The sequence below is a fragment of the Archocentrus centrarchus genome, chromosome 12 (assembly GCF_007364275.1).
Source record: "Archocentrus centrarchus isolate MPI-CPG fArcCen1 chromosome 12, fArcCen1, whole genome shotgun sequence".
Taxonomy (NCBI): Eukaryota; Metazoa; Chordata; class Actinopteri; order Cichliformes; family Cichlidae; genus Archocentrus; species Archocentrus centrarchus.
In genome coordinates, this window is record NC_044357.1 from 4484104 (window position 1) to 4502565 (window position 18462).

The following is an 18462-nucleotide window of genomic DNA, read 5'->3' on the forward strand; positions in this document are numbered from 1 at the left end:
GCAATGGAAAGCACTCAAGGGGAGGGTTTTAGAGGCAGCCAAAGAAGAAACGTGATGCAAAAAAGTCAGTCATGTATGGCGCAGAAATGTGGACAATCTCCAACATAGTGGCTAAAAGAATCACAGCTTTAGAACTACGGATTTACTGGGGATGACGAGAATATCATTGAAAGCAAAGAAGACAAACAAAGAAGTCTTGGAAAAGATCAAAATGGAAAAAAACGCCTCCTGAAGACCATTCAAGTTAAGAAGCTAAAGGATTTTGGCCACGCATCTGTCATAGCACACTCCAAAGAACACTGATGGAGGGAAGAGTGAATGCCAAGAAAGGAAGAGGAAGGCCTGGTCTGATAACATCAAGATGTGTGACAGGAATGACTTCAACCTTCGTCAAGAGGAGAGAACTTGAAGAAGGAGGCTATGTGTGCTACACATGGCCCAAAACACAAGACAGATGTAAGGTGGACCTGTGGTTGAGCTGAGGCAGCCAGATTCACTCTGACTGAGCACTGAAAGGACTGCAGATGATGACCACATTTAGACCAAACGTTCAGTGCTATCTGGGTACCATAAAAGTCCCACTCATCCTTTGATGAGCTTCCTGTGAGCTGAAACACATTTTTCACACAGTATGTGTTACTTTACTTGGTTTTCTGCAGCAGTGCAAAATGCCCATAAATTTCACAGTGCAATCATAGCATAATTACAAAGCACTGATGCTGTCATTGTCATCGAACCCAAACTGCACAGTTTGTGCTACACACCAGCATCCTGGTGCCTGCTGTTACAACACGTCTAACGTCTTGTTCCTTTCATACGAAATATTCCTGAGCAGATGCATAACACAATGTGCAGAATAAGTGGCAGACTAGCAAATTAATTCATAAAGTGAATACATATTGTTTCTATTAGATGTGTCGATTCTAATAACAAATCAATGACTTCACTGCTTGGCAGAGTGAAAGACATTTTATTCTGGAAAATAAATAAATAACTGACAGCATGACCCTGTTGAACCCCCTATAATGCCCCCTGGGGAAAACACACTAATGGCCTCTCTCGACTGGGAAATAAAACAGTGAGCAAAATCTGGAGAAGCAATCACAGGACACTGTTATGAACCTTGGAGCCCATGTCAAGGGAGAGATGAACAGCGTGAGAGCGGGCAGTTTATTAAGAGCCATAAAAGCTGCTTGGGCAGTAAGCCACAGAGCAGAATGTCTGTTTCCACCTGTGGCATAAGCTGTTTGTTTTCCTCAGGTCAAGTTTTCACATTTTGGAATCAGTATTTTAATTGGGGAGTCACCGCTAATCCGAACAGTCTGTTCCACAGCGCTCTGGATACAATCTGAACATTCAGACACTCTAACGTCTCAACAAATGTGCCGACATGATTTTGGCTAAGAAAACGTTCAAAGAGCAGACACAAAGCTTCATCTTTATTAGCAGGCAGACCCTGAGTGACCTTTTTTCTTCTTGGACAGAAACCGTTTGCATTTCCCAAATATATGATAAATAAAATATTATCTTATTTTTTCTTATCATTTACCAAGAAATTATTAGTCACAAGTAATAAAAACAACATTTAGTTTGGCATAATGGATATTGCTAACCTGGCAACTGACCTTAGAACCATTACCTTTTACCTGCGGTTACAAAAGGAGTGGCACCGCTTTATAAAGGGACATTTTTACCTTTCAACTGATCACAGACTAGCAGCCCAGCACATACAGACTTATTACAGATGAGGCTTTTTTGTTGAGAATTAAAACTGGTACCCACAGCATGGATAACCGAATCACAATTACAGAGCTTCAGTCACTCTATATTGATGCAGTGCTGAGTTGGTCACACTTTCTGAGTTGGTTTGCTGCTGTTGAACGTCCGCGTGCTTTTTTTATAAGAGTCACTACTGCCCCCTTGAGCAAAATTCAAAAATGTAACACTGATATCACACCAGATGTATTTACTGAAGAGATTTTTTTTCAGTGGCTGAATGTTAAAGTGCATGCAATACACTGACTGATATTTAGAATGTAATATTAGGTCGTAAATATTAGAAATCAGAATCGTTTTACATACATCGTGTTTGATTAGTCAGGTGATATTTTCCTGAGTGTTGCGAGTCACGCCATCACTAACGTTTATTTAATTGGACAACACCTGTAATATTCAGTATTATGCAGCATAAACCTGAGCAGACATAGGGGGGACGTGATGTTCTCTCCTGCACCGGTGGATGAGGTAATTATTACTCTTTTTTTTTTTTCCCTTTGGCAAGTAAAAGAACACAGTGTCTCACAGTAATGAGCCAATTTGTTTCATTTAAGCCAACTCAAGTCCTATGATCATGGAAAGTATGCAGCTTTCCTTTCTTCTCCTCTCTCTGTGACTGAGCACTGGCAGCAGGATGGACGGTGCTTTGTTTTACTCTATTATTTGCAGTGTTTAGAGGGTAAACCATTTGTATATAAAGATGTATGCAGAAGTTGGAGGGGGAAAAAAGCACCTGTTGTTGATTTTTTAAATGAGTGAAAATGACTGGAGCAAAGAGACATTTGAAAATGAATATTTCTTCAAATATTAATGAGCTGAGGCCTTTACTGACTCAGCTCAAGTTCTGTGATTACTGTCAGCAAACCTTGACAAAGTCTCTTACTCCATGTGGTAAGACTCATTCTGAATGTTTTATCGTGCGTATATTGAATTGGTTTTATCTTTTTTGCTTGATGTCTTGGGTTGGCAATCTATTAAAAACAAGAACTGCCTGAACCAAATGGTGAAGTGGTCCAGTAAGCTGACAGGAGAGAGGCAACTAAATCCAGAGTCCCTGCACACCAGACAGATACAGAGGACATCAGGATTCGTCTTTAAGGATATTTCTCACCCACTACATTGTGAATTTCAGCTTCTCCCATCAGGACGTAGATATAGAATACCAAAATGTAAAACCAAGCATTATAGAAGCAGTTTTGTCCCCACAGCCCTATCAAAATCTAACCCCATGCTGTGTTGTATGTGTTTTTGTTTTTTATTATGTTGTGGTTTTATATGTAGTTTTATAAACTGTTGTTTTTAATGATGTTTGTATGAACTGACTCACTATACTGCAAAACAAATTTATCTTCAGATACAATTAAAGTAACCTAAGCTAACCTCTATCAGCAAAATCTGAATGCAAACACAGACTAATTGGTTACGGTATTGGGTGCAACTTGCTAGTACTGAGTTGGACCCGCTCTTTTCCTTCAGAGCTGCCTTAATTCTTCATGGCATTTCCAGCAACAAGGTCCTGGAAATATTCCTTAGAGATTTTGGATAAACATTTGTCAAAATATATGAAGAAGAGAGATTTCTGATAAAAGAAAAGGACAACGATATCATTAAGAATCATTTGGATAGTTTTATTGCTCTCATTTCAAATGCTATTTTTCCTTCCTTCTGAGTAGCCTAGGGTTATTTGATCACATAAGATGCTTGTATAAAATTTTTACATCAAAAAATATTACATTAACTGCAGATTCAGAACCAGAAAGTCCAAAGAGATCAAGATGCACAGCTCAAAGCACAAAGTGGAAGACAGTGTGGCTTTTGTTTCAAAGCTACTTGAACAGTTTTGTGCTTCACATTTAGACAGCACGTGGAAGTGACCGCTACAAGCAAGAATCAGAGCCCTTATTTGCACTACAAATCAGAAGTGACAATAACTGTGCGTGTCATTTCTTAAAGGAATATCTATATTTCAGTTAATTAGGATTTATTACATTCAGATATGCAATGATGTCTTAAAACCCAATCAGTTAGAGTTACCACTGTATACTTCAATCACAATAAGCATGATCAAGACATTCATCTAATGTATAAAATGCAAAGACGGGCATGTTTCACTGCTCATCCAACTGCCACTAAAAGAAATGTGGATAATGCATAGACACTCACAAATATCCTCGTATGCTAAAAAGCAGAAGGTCTTCCAGAACCAGAAGTTGCATTATAGTATTAATCTCACAGTGATTGTTGATTTACATTAAAAAACATTTTTTTAAAAAAACAAACAAGCTTAAAGATTGAAACTTGATTAAGTTAACATATTTTGAACAAGATCACATTTTACAATTTAACTGAACTAGACGAAGAAGCATGTTGATGGTTACGTGTGTGGGAAAATCAACCGTGAAATGGGCTAAAATACTTTTCCACCAAACTTCAGCACTTGGAACATCAGGATGTTTTATTTATCTAATGATGCCAATTTAAAATAGTTAAATAAACACTTTAAAATATTAGCTTTTTTTTTTTTTTATAAGAAATGTGGGTGGCACTTTAAAATCACTGCAGTTTACACAAAGTTATTAAATATTGTGACAAAATAAAATACCTTAAATCTCAAAAAGAGGAGAGAAACTGAAGAGCATAGATTCAGGGATCCTATGCAGTGCCAGTTAAATAAAAAAGTAGTGTTTGATCTCAAATCATTGCACAGCAGATGTATTAATATATCGCGCCTGGCACCTACAGAAAATAGGAGGTAGAGCTACATACAGGTTTAAATCCCTACAGCTGAGAAGCGACAGCTGAGTGGATACAGATCACAGAGAGAATAACTTCAAATTTCCACAAAAGGTTAAATGGCAAATATTCAACCAGCAACATATATGAGTTTAAATATAATAAATAGAAAAAAAGGGGAGCAACAATGAAGATTAGGGAACAAATATAGTAGTTCTAGTCTGTATGGTGCTGAAGCATTTACTTCTTACCATACTCAAGCATGTTTCATTATATTCTGTGCACGTTTATGAACATGCATCTTTAGATGGATGCTTTACGATTTCACATCAAGTTCCACACGTAACTGTGCAGAGATGATTTGAAGTATTTTGTTCACTAAAGGAGGACTCGTGAATCCTCGGTGCAGTACCTCCACTGTGTTTGAATCTCACGGTTCCAAAAGTTATGCCTTAAAAACTTTTTTTTTAAAATAACTCAGAAACACAGTACTTCAGAAGAGAGGCTGGTTATGTTGGATACTATTAAGAAAAATAATCTGTTAAAAAAATAACGGAGAACTGTTGTGATATGTACGGAGTGAAAGCCATCTGTATTCTCTCTCAAAATTGTATCCCAGATCTATTTGATGATTGCACATCTCTAACTGGATTCTTGTTCTGTTATTAACATGCAAATTGGTAAGATTAGTGAGAAACTGCGTGACCTTGAGGAGCCCTTTTGTTACCTGTGGAAAATTATGCAAATGGTCAAACACGTTGTGCCAGCCCTTATTAAAATTCAGTACCACCAAAGTCTTTCAATGTTAAGACAAATACTTCCAGCTATTTGGATTCAAATCCTCGTGTGAGGCATATTAAAAACACCGCCATGAGGCGGTATTACAGTACAAAAAAAAAAAGAGAGAGAGAATGGGCGTGTTTCCTGTGTTGTGCTGGTTCCTTCACAGGATGCTCTCAGAGCCTTTCTTACAGATGAAACAGCTGTCCACAGAGTCGCGGTCTATCCAAATCTGAGGTGAACCTTTTTTGTACGAACCACTGTCAAGACTGAAAGAAGAAGAGACACAGAGTCAAAAATCTTATGTCTCGTGAACTTAAAATCACACAGTACGAAGTGATGCAAATGCCAGCTGGCAGTCACTTACTTAGCCACAGTGGGAGAAAAAAAGTAGTGCTCAGCACGGTGAATGGGGTTTAAGGAAAGTTGATGTTGGAGGTCCTGAGGAGGGGGGGGGGGGGAATGACAGAAAAACCTTTTATAAAATCAGTCAATCATAAATTTCAGTAGTAGAGAAAATAAAAATAAGCACTGCAAAGCTGCTTTTAGGGTTGGAATACTGTCAGTCCAAACTGGCTGGGTACAGAAGCATTAAAAACAGACAGAAAAGTTTGCTGATCTTTAAAGATAAGAAATGCTACACGAGAAAATGCAAGAGGACAAGCATGACAGGAAAATGAAGTGTTTAGTTGGAGCGGCCATTGAAGCTAAAGCAAAGCAAACCCTGGCTAGTACTCACTATCCAAAGATTTATCCCCCAACATGGGCTCCTGTTCCATCATATCCATAGAGATTTTTATACTGGGGACATTTGCATGGTAGGGGTAGTCAGACTGTGGGAGGAGGGAATGAGAACATTAACACTCATGGATTTCTTTCAGGTGGGGAACTACTGGAGGCACAATCACACGATTATAATGGGGTCATGAAACTGTATCATGCCTTTCTCTTTTCTTTTTGGACATTTACTTACAAATTCCATTTCACTGTCAATGCTTCCCTTCTTCTTGTTTTTCTTTTTCTTCTCATCCTCTTTCTTCTTCTTGTCTTTCTCTGGGATAACATCATCCAGGTAGCTGAGATCATGTTGGGAGAATACATAGTCCATTCCTTTCCGGACAGCAACCAAAGCCAAAATCTTATTTAAAGAAGAAGAAGAAGAATGAATGAATGAATGAATGAATGAATTGTTTAATTCAAAATACTAAGCTCTGTGTAATTACAACTGGCTACATCAGCCTCGTCTCACCATGACAGGGAAAATGATGGCGGCAACAGTAGATTTGAGGATCCACAGACAGGCCAAGCACAGGGCCTGGATGAAAGTGAAGAGATGGATGCGTCTCTGGGGAACGTGGCGCAGGTAGATCAGGTCCGGCTGGTGCTTTGCAGGCATGAGGAGCAGCTGCAGGCGATCCATGAACTGGCTCAAGCAAACAGACAAAAAGTTTAGTTGGTTAAGAGACCAGACGTGCCGCAGTCAGAATCTGGACAAAATCTGTGTAGACTGAGAACTGATGCACAGATTTTATGCTCCCGTATGACTTTTTAAATTACAGCTGTTACTCTGAGACAGCAGTGATAGGCAGTAATGCCTCACAATAAAGGATTCAAATTTACAAATTATGAAGCTATACTTACAAATAAAAAAGACACCAAAAATGTTTACATTTTAAACAGAAATCTGTTTTTAAGTGTTTTTCATAGTAAAATATCCAAAAATATACCAAAGTATGAGGTATGCCAAGTATTCCTAAATTTTAATTTTGTTTTATTAGTATTTGGCATATTTCAAGGAGTTTTTAAACAATGAAAATAAAATAAAAAAAATACTTGAATTTCCACCTTTAAAATAAATAAATTAAACCAATTCTATTCATTTATAGATAATTATATTTCTTTTCAATGTTGTAAAAACTAAAGGATTATTTATTTGCATTGAAGAATTTTAATTATATGAAATTCTGAAAATTAAGATTTATTTTCTAATAATTCTAATAAATAATAAAGGAACTTTTTCTTTAAAAAAAAAAGTAAAACAATGATGAACAAAATCTTTTTTCACAATAAAAAGGAGACAAAAAAAAATTACCTACAATAATATGTAATATGTAAATGATACACTCCTAAGACCAGATTAAGGGTGTGTTACGTGGATGTTAAACAGAAAAATAAGTTATTATTAGACTTTAATTAAATGTAATTAGTTACAAATTCCAGTATGTGTTGTGCTGTAGCTACAGGTAGCTCTGTTAGCATGTGACAAAAGCTAGCTGGGCCACAAAGGCTTTACACACACATATGTGTTACATTTCTAAAGTCATAGTAATTCAAAGTAATTAAAGTGCTGTAAGAGGACGTGCTCAAGTGTTGCTACTACTTTTTTTTCCTTCACAAAATGCAAAAAGAATTGGGTTTTTTTAGTATTATTACATGTGCTATGTTTTACAAGCAACTTGCTCTAAACTGGTTAGCAGGTAGTGACTCACCTGGACACCATTGAGTGATGCTACGCCCATATAAAGGAACACACCATAGAGGACTGGCATGGGAATGAACTGAAGAACACAGAACACAGTAAAAGATATTAATCTCCTATGTGACTGTGACAAAAGTTAAATGTTACATCTTACAAGCAACGAGACTTTTTCTTTCCTCTTTTGGCCGTCACTGATGCTAAAAATAGTTCACAAGAAGCTTTTCTAAGAATGCTCTTTTTACTGAGCGCATCAGCGTGACCTTTCAGCCTGTACAGGACTTATAGGTTCTTGCTCCTACATCAACTTAAAAAGGATGACAAACAGATCTGCTAAAATCAGTCAACTTAAAGCGCAAAAATTTTATTTTTCATAATAAATAATTGAATAAACGTTTGAGGCTATGATGATGAAGGGTGAAAAATCAAAAGACATCTGAAGCAGCATCAGTAATCATTCTTCATGCCACTATAACACACTTGATGGCAAAACCAGAATGTTGTATAAAAAATCCCCTCAAGGGGGAGTATCGGGTCCAACAATCTCCTCTTGGTGGCTTCACATTTTTTACTGGGCTGCTTAACGAAGAAATGGAAATTCGAGAAGGCAAGCTGCTGCAATCGGAGCTTAAGCCCTGATGCACATTCTTATTTCACATCGTATTACTTCAGCTATGGAAGCTCCTAATCGGATGAATAAAAGATCTGAAATTATTGTAAATTTAAGAGGGATGACAGGAGTTTGTCCTAAAACGGGCAGACAGTAATCCATATTTCCACGGAAGAATTAAGTTGAAGCAGTACCTTGAGGATGGGAGCCATGAAGACAGAGAGTCCTGTCAGGAGGAACACGAAGATGCCAGTGACTCGCTGTTCCCTGGATTGGAGGGCGAAACGTCACAAAATTAATCAGTGGATGTGATTCAGGAAAGTTTACACTGCTTAGCTTTCTCATTCCACTGGACAAAATTTACAAAAGACAGCATGACGTCCGCATCGTCACACATAAAACTTTTTGATGATCTGAGTCCTGGAACTTTACTTCTAATGGTTTCACGTCCAAAAGTTAAGGTTCATAAAAACAATGAGCATGACAAATTTAAATGGTTCACACTCCAATCAGTTAACCCCATAAAGGAAATTACTGTCATCAGCTATACAAATCCATGATGCCACGATACACAATCTTCACAGACTCGGTAACCAAAATAACCTTCTTCCTGATCTCCACCTTGCCGACAAGTTTGTTTCCTTTTCACTGCCATTTTTGAGTGAAGTCATTCTCTCTAAAGAGCAACTGCACAAGTATTTATATCTGCATGTACACACAGAGAGCTCTGTGTAGGTTTACCCCCTTTCTGTCATTTTCGGAGACTGTTTTCTCTCTTTTTATGTTCCTCTGTTCCTTCCTGACTGTCTAATTCATGATTAATTTAATCTTTCCATTTCCTCCCCTTCTCCTCTTCTTGCTAGAAATAATTGTCTTTTCAGATAAAATGATTTTCTTTTCTTTTTTTTCTAAAGAAAGGACTATGCATACAGCAGACAGGCATTTTTGTCACATGTGCATAGGAGTTTGTTGTGTTATTTCCGCACAAAGCAGTATGCAAACCACCTGAGTGATTTTTTTTTTTAAACACCTGAATCCCAAATGAATGCAATTAACTACCTGGCACAGGCAAATACTAACAGTCCTCTGGGAAAACAGAGAGGGTCGGGGAGGCTATTGTTCAAGATCAGCATGTTAGAATTTATTTAATTGTTAAATGACGTCAACGCCACATCCAGCGACTTCATCAACTCACCTGACACCCAGGAATTTCGGCTGCTCCCCAGGGGCTGATGTCTCAGTCTCCATTTTCAGAGAGTCAATGTGGGCGATGGAAATGACAGTGGCAGCCACATACCATGGCAGGCCCATGAAAGAGCAGACTATGATCAGGATGGCCACCCAGAAGAGGTCCAAGTGATACCCTGCTCCTTTCTAACAGAAGACATTAGTTTTTAAAAAAAGGGGCAAAAGAGTAGGACAAAAAGTTTTTCAGAACTAAAGGGGATATCATCACAATGAACTAGCATATGGAGCTGAAATATGAAAATAACTGCAGTGGTTCACAGCCTCTTTTGTGGTACTGTAATAGTAATGCAGCCCAATAAACTCATCTGCCTGAACAGAAAAGAAATCTTTGAAGTCGTCTTCTTCTTCTTTTTTTAACATGTGTCTATAGGACTTTATTTTTCTGTCTAGTTTTATTGCTGAACATATTTAATCATTTCATCCTTCTAAAACCTTCAGATGATGCACCAACCTTGAGTTTGTGCTCTTTCCTGTTGACAATTACAGCGGTGATCTGTTGGTCCATGAATATCAGAATGGTGACAAGCAGAGCAGGAAGTGCAGCTGCCGGGTACACCCACCAAGGGTTTCCTCCAAAAGGAGGAACAAACCAGCCCCTCAGTGGATTTGTGGGCTAGACCAAAATTGGGAAGAAGAAGCATGTTAAAATTTGCTGACACAGGAACAGTATCTGATGCCTGGCTGGACTAAAATAGAAGCGATACATGACAGAAAACAGTGACTCTGTGGTCAAACAAAGCTAGCTCTGTTCTTGCAACACATCACTTATAATCAAGCTCCCAGTCCACCTGGCTGGGGGGGGGTCCACCTGAGGAACATTGGAACTTAGTGATCTCTAAAAATGACTACTCATTAGTTTCAGGCATTATCTTACTGGGAAAGCCACAAAGAAAAGCATTATACTTGGATTTGAAAGAATTACAGAGGCATTCTTGCAGAAACATGGTTCATTATAGGTGTAATACGATGACAGAGCACCACTGAATGACAGTTCAGTGCAATGACTTCAAAAGGGCACAATGAAATAGAGACTTTCTTTTAGATTTACACACTTTCTTTGTTACAGTTTGTGAGATGGGTGATTTGTACCTTGAATTCACTTGGCACTATGAGCTTTGGAGTCTCCACGCCAACTAAGGCGTCCACGCCACAGAAGAGAAGAATGGTCAAGATGATTGCAAAGTCACTGATAAGCTTCCTCACCTAGAAGAAGGAGGACACATTCAAAGAGAGTTTGACAGTGTTTAAGAGTTTGTGGGACTAGAAGTTATTGTGCTCAACACTCAAACACACTCCCACATCCAATTAACTTAACAAGCATGCCTTGTTAGGTTAGAGGAAATCCACACAGGCACAGGGAGGCCCAATCTTGTCTGATCTCAGACACTAAGCAGGGTTGGGCCTGATTAGTTCTTGAATGGGAGGCCGCCTGGGAATACCAGGTGTTGTAGGCACTAGCTAGTTCTGTGTACTATCTGTACTTTTTTTTATTAAACGTAGTTTTATCAGTACTATTAACCCCTTTTAATGATCTGGGTGCAAATATAGAAGGCAACAATCATGAATTGCGCTTGTGTGGTGTACTTTTTGGTCCTTCTGACACCTTTGTGTCACTTTTTGGGTGTACTCTGTGAGTACCAAGCACATCTGCAGTATAGTTGGGATTTCCTCATGCTCGTGATGCAACACGACTTTCATCAGGGAGACACTGTGCGCTCCCAACTCTGAACTTCTGTTTTTATGTCTTTGCTCCCTTTTTACCTGCCATGGGAATTTCCGCAGGTTTTTATTATTCATGTTTACATCCACCCTGAGGCTATTGTGGATCTAGCTTCTCAGGCTATTGTGAGGATTGTGCAGGAGCTTCAGGGAATCTCCCCAAACCTTATTATAGGGGATTTTTAGCCATTGCGGGCTTGGGAAGGCACTTGGTAACTTTTACCAATATGTGATGTATTCCACTTGACTTACAAGGTCCTTGGATTTGTGTTACGTAACAGTGAAAGACACTAACAAATCCTAGAGCTGAGCTCCACTTGGCTCATGTTATTTGGTTCTGTCCTACAAACCTGTCCTGAAAATAACATAGGCAAGAGCAATGTTTGTTTCTGGTGCGGTCACAGGAGTCTATCCACTGCCTTCAGGACTGTTTTAGCTACATTGACTGGGAAATGCCTAGAAGTGCAGAGACACTATTTCATCATATGTAACCTTCTGTGAGGAATCCCAGGAAATCCAAAACAGTATTTCCTAACAATAAACCTTGGATTTCAAAATCAGTTAAAAATACAATCAACTTGTGCAATGTATGTTCTAATAATAGTGATATGGGACAATAAAGATCCTTGAATTGAATATGCAGACTCCAGACAGAAAGCCCTGTGCCATCCAAGAGGATTGACTCCAGAACTGCAGATGTGAGGTGACAGTGCTGAACCTTGCAACTTGATGCTGGCTAAAACCTCTGACAAAAACCTGAATGTGCTGTGAAAGGGGCCATCACTCACTCGGGTGGGGAAGAAGCGGCTCGTCTTGAACGTCTTCAGAGACATGGAGCAGGTGTAGGTCCCAAGGAACAAAATGAAAGACATCAGGGTGATGTCAGGCACATAGCCACAGGTTTCTCCAACTAACTGTCCTCCATACTTTATGCACTGCTTTTTGCTCAGCGATGCCCAGGTAGCATTTACTGGCTGGAGAGAAAAATGTTTAAAAATGATCAGTTTAAATGAAAAAGCAACAACATCAAAAGAAACATTGCTTTAAAGCAATGACTTCTGAATCACTGATACTAATACTATGCGACTACAAACAAGGGTGCCACATACCAGAGTAGTACTGTTTGTAAGGGCCGAGATATTGAGCAGCTCTGATGAGTTGCCTAGCAAAGAAAAAAAACATAATATCTTATCATCAAAATGAGAAAATGTCTCCTAATACGTGCAGTATCACATTTCCCAAGTCACATGGTACAGAAACTGATAAGGCTGCTGAGAAAGTGGTATCTACAGGGTCACACATTCTAGTACTGTTTGTTATTTCCACTGCAAAGACAAAAAAAAAAAAAAAAAACTGAAAGTTAGTCAAACCAATCCAGACAACCCCGTGTGTCATTATTCAATTTTCAGCATCTGGTATCCTGAAACTCTAATGGCAGCCCAAAAAATTCAGGCAAAAGGTGGTTCAGAACAGAGCGGGGGTATCCCACTGCTCATGTTAGAGGTAAAACTCTTCCTTTAATCCATCTTTAAGCAATTGTTTGATAACTTCTCTTCACCTGCAGCAGCGAAAATGAAGACTACGTACCAGGCAGACAGCGGCAGTCGTACTGAGTGATGAGGTTGGGATCATAGTCAGAGTTGATCGGGTTGTAGTGGGCCAGCTTTATCATCTTTTTAAAGGCATCATAGATGAAAATGAAGCTGATGAGCGCCGAAAAGCCTTCCTCTGTGAAACGTGTGAAATACTGCACCAGAAAGCTGGCGTCTGTGGCGACCAGCACCAGACAGAATATACCCGACCACAGGCCGATCCACAGCCGGAATTCAAGGTAGTCGAAGCCATTATCTCTGAAGGAGAGGATACATTTCACACAAGTGAGCGAGTTAACTCCTACATCTCAGTATTTTATTTCCCAACAACTATAATCCATCCAAGAATTCACTGCACTTTCAGTAAACACCAGGCGTTCACAGGTATGTAAATATTGCTCTGGGTTCCTTCAAAGGAAAACAGTGTCAGGCTTTTATCTATATGGCAGCTGTAGATTAATATACATTCACAGCAGCTGTAGTCAGCCCAGCAGCTGCCACTGACTTAGCAACAGTTGACTCGAGGCCTGGAAACATTCGGAGGACACAAACGCCGCAACATTCTTCACTCGCAGTGTAAAATAAAATGAGAGTGAATTATTAATAATGGAACATAAGCAGCATGGTGTTTGGTAATGCTAGAAGACTCTTTGGGAGTGAGGGGAGCAGTATAGTTGGAAGAAAGTGGGAGTGGGCAGCATTTAATATGCTACAACTATAGTAAAATAACATTTATGAGGTTTAATCTGCACAGTAATAAATATCTGAGATTTAGTTCAAAGACATTTTCACTTTTTCCTCAGGGCACCAACATCATATAGGAGGTGTGTCCTTGCTGCTCTTGTCTCCCACATAGTCAGGACAGGAAATTGAAGGCAAAACAGGTGAAAACTCAAACACGTGCAATCAGCTGACAACTCCATTCTTAGCCATCATTTATTGCCAGTAAGTGCAAAAAGTTCCGGTGAAGCAACCTTTCATACAAAGTCACGAGCCTGCTCTAAATGTGAGTAATCTACTTGAATTCCTCATGCTTATATTTTTGCTTTTCTTATAGAGGTAAAACACACACGCAGCATCTGTCCTTTGGGGACAGACTGCAATCTATAAATATCTCCCATGCTGTGCTGCTGCTGTTTTTGACCTCTGCTTACATTCATGCAGCTTAAAGAGCCTGAATGAGTTTTAGCCATTAAATACTCACTTGCTGAAATTGAAGAGGAGCCTTTCAAAGACCAGCACCGGTCCGGTGCTGCTCAGAATAGTCAGGGGCTGGCCGGCCAGCAGACAGAACACTGCCCCTGTCAGCGCTGTTCCGAGGAAACTTTCCAACACTCCCTATGACACAGCACATGCAGGGGAAAAAAAAGAAAACTTTACCCACAGTCATAAAATATTCATATTGTGAACTTGGTTCCTGTATTCCGCATACTTGTTATTTTTTTCCACACAACCTTATTGCATAAGTCTTGCTTACTCAAACAGAAATACTGTTTTCCCAAACTCAGCTGCTGTTCTTGTCCATCAGGACAGGCCTGTTTAGTTTCCCTTCACACTGGTGTTTTTTTTTTTTTCTCCATACTTTTTACACAACTCACACTGGATGAGCAACTGATAGCAGGGCTGTACACAGAGAAAGGTCATGTGAGGACAGGGATTCCCTCTGCTGAGTGGAAAAGGGCAGTGATGCCTGATTATTGAGGACTCATTGATGGTAAGGGAGGGGAGGGGGGGGTCATTAGAAACACAGCCATGACGAGGCTACAGTGGCTGATTAATCTGGATCTGTGGTTATTTACAGCCGGGGCAAATCTCCTGAGGCCGGTGTTCCTCAGGTCTCTCTGTCACATGAGAGGCCAAAGAAAGCACCTTCATCACCATTCAGCCTTTTATGCTTTTGCAGCGAGAGGCACCAGGATGGACGCAGCAGGCATCGCATGCCGACATTTCTCTATCATACAACTCTTCCTGCAAACAGCAGGTGCAACAGATGGATGCCGTGTGAGCCTCTGAGCTCAACATTGCAGTGGCTTATCTGCTGTAGTGTATTAGTTTAAAGGCTCTATGACAGAGGTGACAACAAAAACACCTTTCAAAAAAAAAAAAAAAAAAAAAAAGTCAGTCTCATGCTCATAAATGGACAGTGTTTGCTAATAAGAGACAAAGGTTTTACCTGCATGTTGTCTGTAGCATCTCCAAGTAGGCCTCCAAAGGTGATCGCATTGGTGACTGTGCCCAAGTAGATGAACAAGATGGCAGACAGAGACTGGATGTGCAGTGCGTCATAGAAGTCACTGGCAAAAAATGGCAATTTCCGCTTCACATCCAAGATGAGACCTCCGCAAAACCTTCAAAAAAATAGACATTTAAGTCAGCAAGTGTAATACAGTACAGTTCACTTCAATTGTAACAGTGACATAAGATTTACATAAGGTGGGAAAAGCTCACAAAGTCATTCAACAGTGAAGTGCTTTGTGCATTGTTGTCAAGTTCGCGTTTAGAATATTTCCTTGTTGGAAACTTACTGGAAGATCAAAAGTCTACAGCTAAAATATTTTTCTTAGTTGTAACTTTCACTTCGTGGTGCATGTTTTACTTCCAACAATGGAACACCATCAGGATTATAAACATGATGAAAATGCCCTAATCTGCAAGAGCATTTATTTATTTAGACAAAACAGTTTTGAATCCCCTATTTTTCTGATTTCTTTGTCTTCTGTGTTTTTTGTAGCTACAGATTTTTTTTTTTCACAATTACTTTCTAGTGCGCTGAAGCTCCTCTCCAACTTGGTGTCCTCCTCCCCCTCCGTGACCTGTATCATGGGGAGTGTCGCCATTCATCTGAGGTGCCTCTGATCCAGTGTACATGTTTTTCCTATAAAAACAGAAGACAAACAAAACTCACAAGCTTTCCACTAACTTGAAAATGAAGAGAAGGTTGCAGGAAGTCCATCAAAAAGACACACTGTCATGTTTCTACCGTCAAAAAAGAAAACCATGACAAATACCGTAAATTTACATGCAAGTGCTCGCTGAGTGGCACAAGTACAAGTACAAAATATGCACAGTAGCCATGCTTAGTCTATATAAATTTTATATTAACAGCAGTTATTACTCACATTACACTTAGTAACAACTACCGTGACATTTGTGAGATAAGAGATTATGTAACGTTTGAGAGAAGAAGTAAGATTCTCAATTTCTTATTTGACCTGCAGCTCATGTTTAAACATTATGTATAACTGGTAGACCCAGGACACGCTGGAGAGATTATATCTCTCGGCTGGCCTGGGAACGCCTTGGGGTCCCTCCGGATGAGCTGGAGGAGGTGGCTGGGGAGAGGGAAGCCTGGGCTTCTCTGCTTAGGCTCCTGCTCCAGCGACCCGGCCCCAGATAAGCGGAAGAGAATGGATGGATGGATGGATGGATGGATGGATGTGTAACTAAGGGTCTGAGTTTGCTGCCAGCCTGCTGACTTTAAGACTCTTTTCCACTTGTGTTACAGTAGCTTTTTAGTTAAACACTAAACTGCTCTTTTCATTTAACATTGCCCAATAACTGTCATTTATACACACACAAAAAAACCCCCCAAAAAAACAGCCAGAGCTGATCCATATGGAAAGCCGTGTCATCAGAACAGCACAAAAGTACAAAAAATTGCCGGACAAGTTACTGAACAAAGCAAAATAGGTCCCCTTTAAGAAAAAGAAAACCATATAATGCAGGAAGATTTTCATTTTCATGTCTCAGGTACTGTGTATGTTCATGCACCACCCTTGATAGATTTAACAGATTTATGAGCATCATTCATTTGGATTAGGTCATGTGGATTAGCAGCGGACCTCTTGTCTGAGGACGGCAGCGACTTTGGTGGCTCTATCCTGATATCAGGGTCCCACTCGCCAGGAGGCAGGACAATGACCTCATCCAGGAATTCCTCAATACCAGCCAGCAGGTCCTGCCTGTCCTTCGCTTTGTAGGCGATATCATGGAACACCTGCCAGCAAACAGAAATGGACCTTTATCAATCAAACAATTCACAGTGTTCCTTAACCCTAAAAACTAACAAAACAAAATGTCCAACTATAATGACTCACTGGCCACACACTTTTGGTTACTGGAACAAAGTGCAACATGCCAGTGAGATGAAAATCATACTAATCTCAGCAGTGTAACCCTTTCTCAACTTTTCCACTATGTACCCAAATAATGAGCCAATGAGATCTGTGAGTCTCAGGGCCTCTGGAACAGGCATGTAGAGCAGTACCATGAGGTGATGACTCAAAAACACAAACATCTGATAACAGCTTAACAAAACTGTCACAGGAGAGCTGAGAAGTTAAAGTTTAACTTGAGGAAATCCTGGAAAAAAACACTTCCTATCTAGACATGTTGGCTTGGGAGATATGTTGGGAAGAGCTGAGGCCTGTGGGAAACTGCCAGCCAGGTGATTGCAGGATTAGGAATATTATGAGCTATCCGCTAACATTCCTGACAACAGCAAAAAGTTCATCCAAGAGTGAAGATACACAGCAGAGATACAGAGGTGTTAAAATGTGGAGCACATAAAAAGGGGCAATAATAAAGACAAATGACTTTATCAGTCATTTTTATTGTATGTGTTCTGCCTGTGCCAAAACAAATCTGTCTCACACGTCAGCACAGAGATTAACAATTAAGCTATAAATTGGTCAATGCCAGCAGGAGTGGACAGGCCAAATCCTCAGATAGTTAAACGATATCAAAAAGATCTGAGATTTGGTTCCAACTTCAAATGGCAATGGGAAAGTTACCAATATGTTAATAAATGTAACTGGATAGTCCAAAACCATTATCTTAGGTTTACAGCAACAGTTGGGATCCAACTAACTTTAAAGAAAATAAAATATATTCTGTTGAAACCATAAAAATCAAGGGCTCTGTCAGTCCCCTCTCTACAAGAGAAAGTAACAAATATGAAGCTATTTCATACCTCATCTGACATCAGTGTAGCAATGGCTCTTCCTATCTCATGATAGGACTTAGCTTTACCCTTGGGACCCAACAGGATAAAGAGAAATCTAAGCAAGGGCAAGAAAATGACACGTTACAACGTGACGGTTTTGATAAATGTTTCAAATTTGCAGCTTGGTCCCGGATGGCTTTGCAGATGATGCTTTACCTCGTGGGCACAGGGACCTCAGTGAGTGCCCCAAGCATGACAGCCTGCTGCAGACGAACAAAAGCCACGAAGGGGGACTCCAGGAAATCTACCTCACCGACCAGCACGTTTGAAGCCTCAGCATCACGGGGCAGTTTTTTCATGAACTTATTCTTCAGCTGGAAGGGCAGAGCATGGGTTGATAAGTCACAAAATCAAAATGCAATGCAACAATATATGCAAAAGTTTCTCCTGTAGAAATAAGTAGAACATCATGTACATGTAAACATAGCAGTGCTTTTTGGTGTCTGTATGTAAGTGTGTAGGAACAGGCAGTCCCTGCCCTTCCTACAATTATGTACTGAGCAGCAGTTTGATTTTATGCCAC

The 18462-nt window shown here is 39.8% G+C and overlaps 1 protein-coding gene across 4 annotated transcripts in view; it reads right to left on the reverse strand.

The window, feature by feature from the left end:
* Window positions 1-3383: 3383 nt before the first annotated feature.
* LOC115789682 (electrogenic sodium bicarbonate cotransporter 1-like) overlaps window positions 3384-18462 on the reverse strand; it is a 30780-nt gene continuing 15701 nt past the window's right edge. For 2 of the 4 annotated variants that reach the window (XM_030743201.1, XM_030743199.1), the window contains 19 exons: window positions 18096-18253; window positions 17907-17994; window positions 16777-16931; window positions 15693-15809; window positions 15108-15282; window positions 14139-14272; window positions 12930-13192; window positions 12452-12504; window positions 12131-12316; window positions 10713-10826; window positions 10075-10236; window positions 9571-9749; window positions 8570-8642; window positions 7779-7847; window positions 6539-6712; window positions 6263-6427; window positions 6029-6122; window positions 5657-5730; window positions 3384-5558 (listed from right to left, as the gene is read on the reverse strand). In XM_030743201.1, the coding sequence (XP_030599061.1) occupies window positions 5687-5730; window positions 6029-6122; window positions 6263-6427; window positions 6539-6712; window positions 7779-7847; window positions 8570-8642; window positions 9571-9749; window positions 10075-10236; window positions 10713-10826; window positions 12131-12316; window positions 12452-12504; window positions 12930-13192; window positions 14139-14272; window positions 15108-15282; window positions 15693-15809; window positions 16777-16931; window positions 17907-17994; window positions 18096-18253 (2403 nt within the window). In that variant the 3' untranslated portion in view covers window positions 3384-5558; window positions 5657-5686. The remainder of the gene's footprint in view (window positions 5559-5656; window positions 5731-6028; window positions 6123-6262; window positions 6428-6538; window positions 6713-7778; window positions 7848-8569; window positions 8643-9570; window positions 9750-10074; window positions 10237-10712; window positions 10827-12130; window positions 12317-12451; window positions 12505-12929; window positions 13193-14138; window positions 14273-15107; window positions 15283-15692; window positions 15810-16776; window positions 16932-17906; window positions 17995-18095; window positions 18254-18462) is intronic. The other 2 variants (XM_030743200.1, XM_030743198.1) reach the window with 1 other exon arrangement.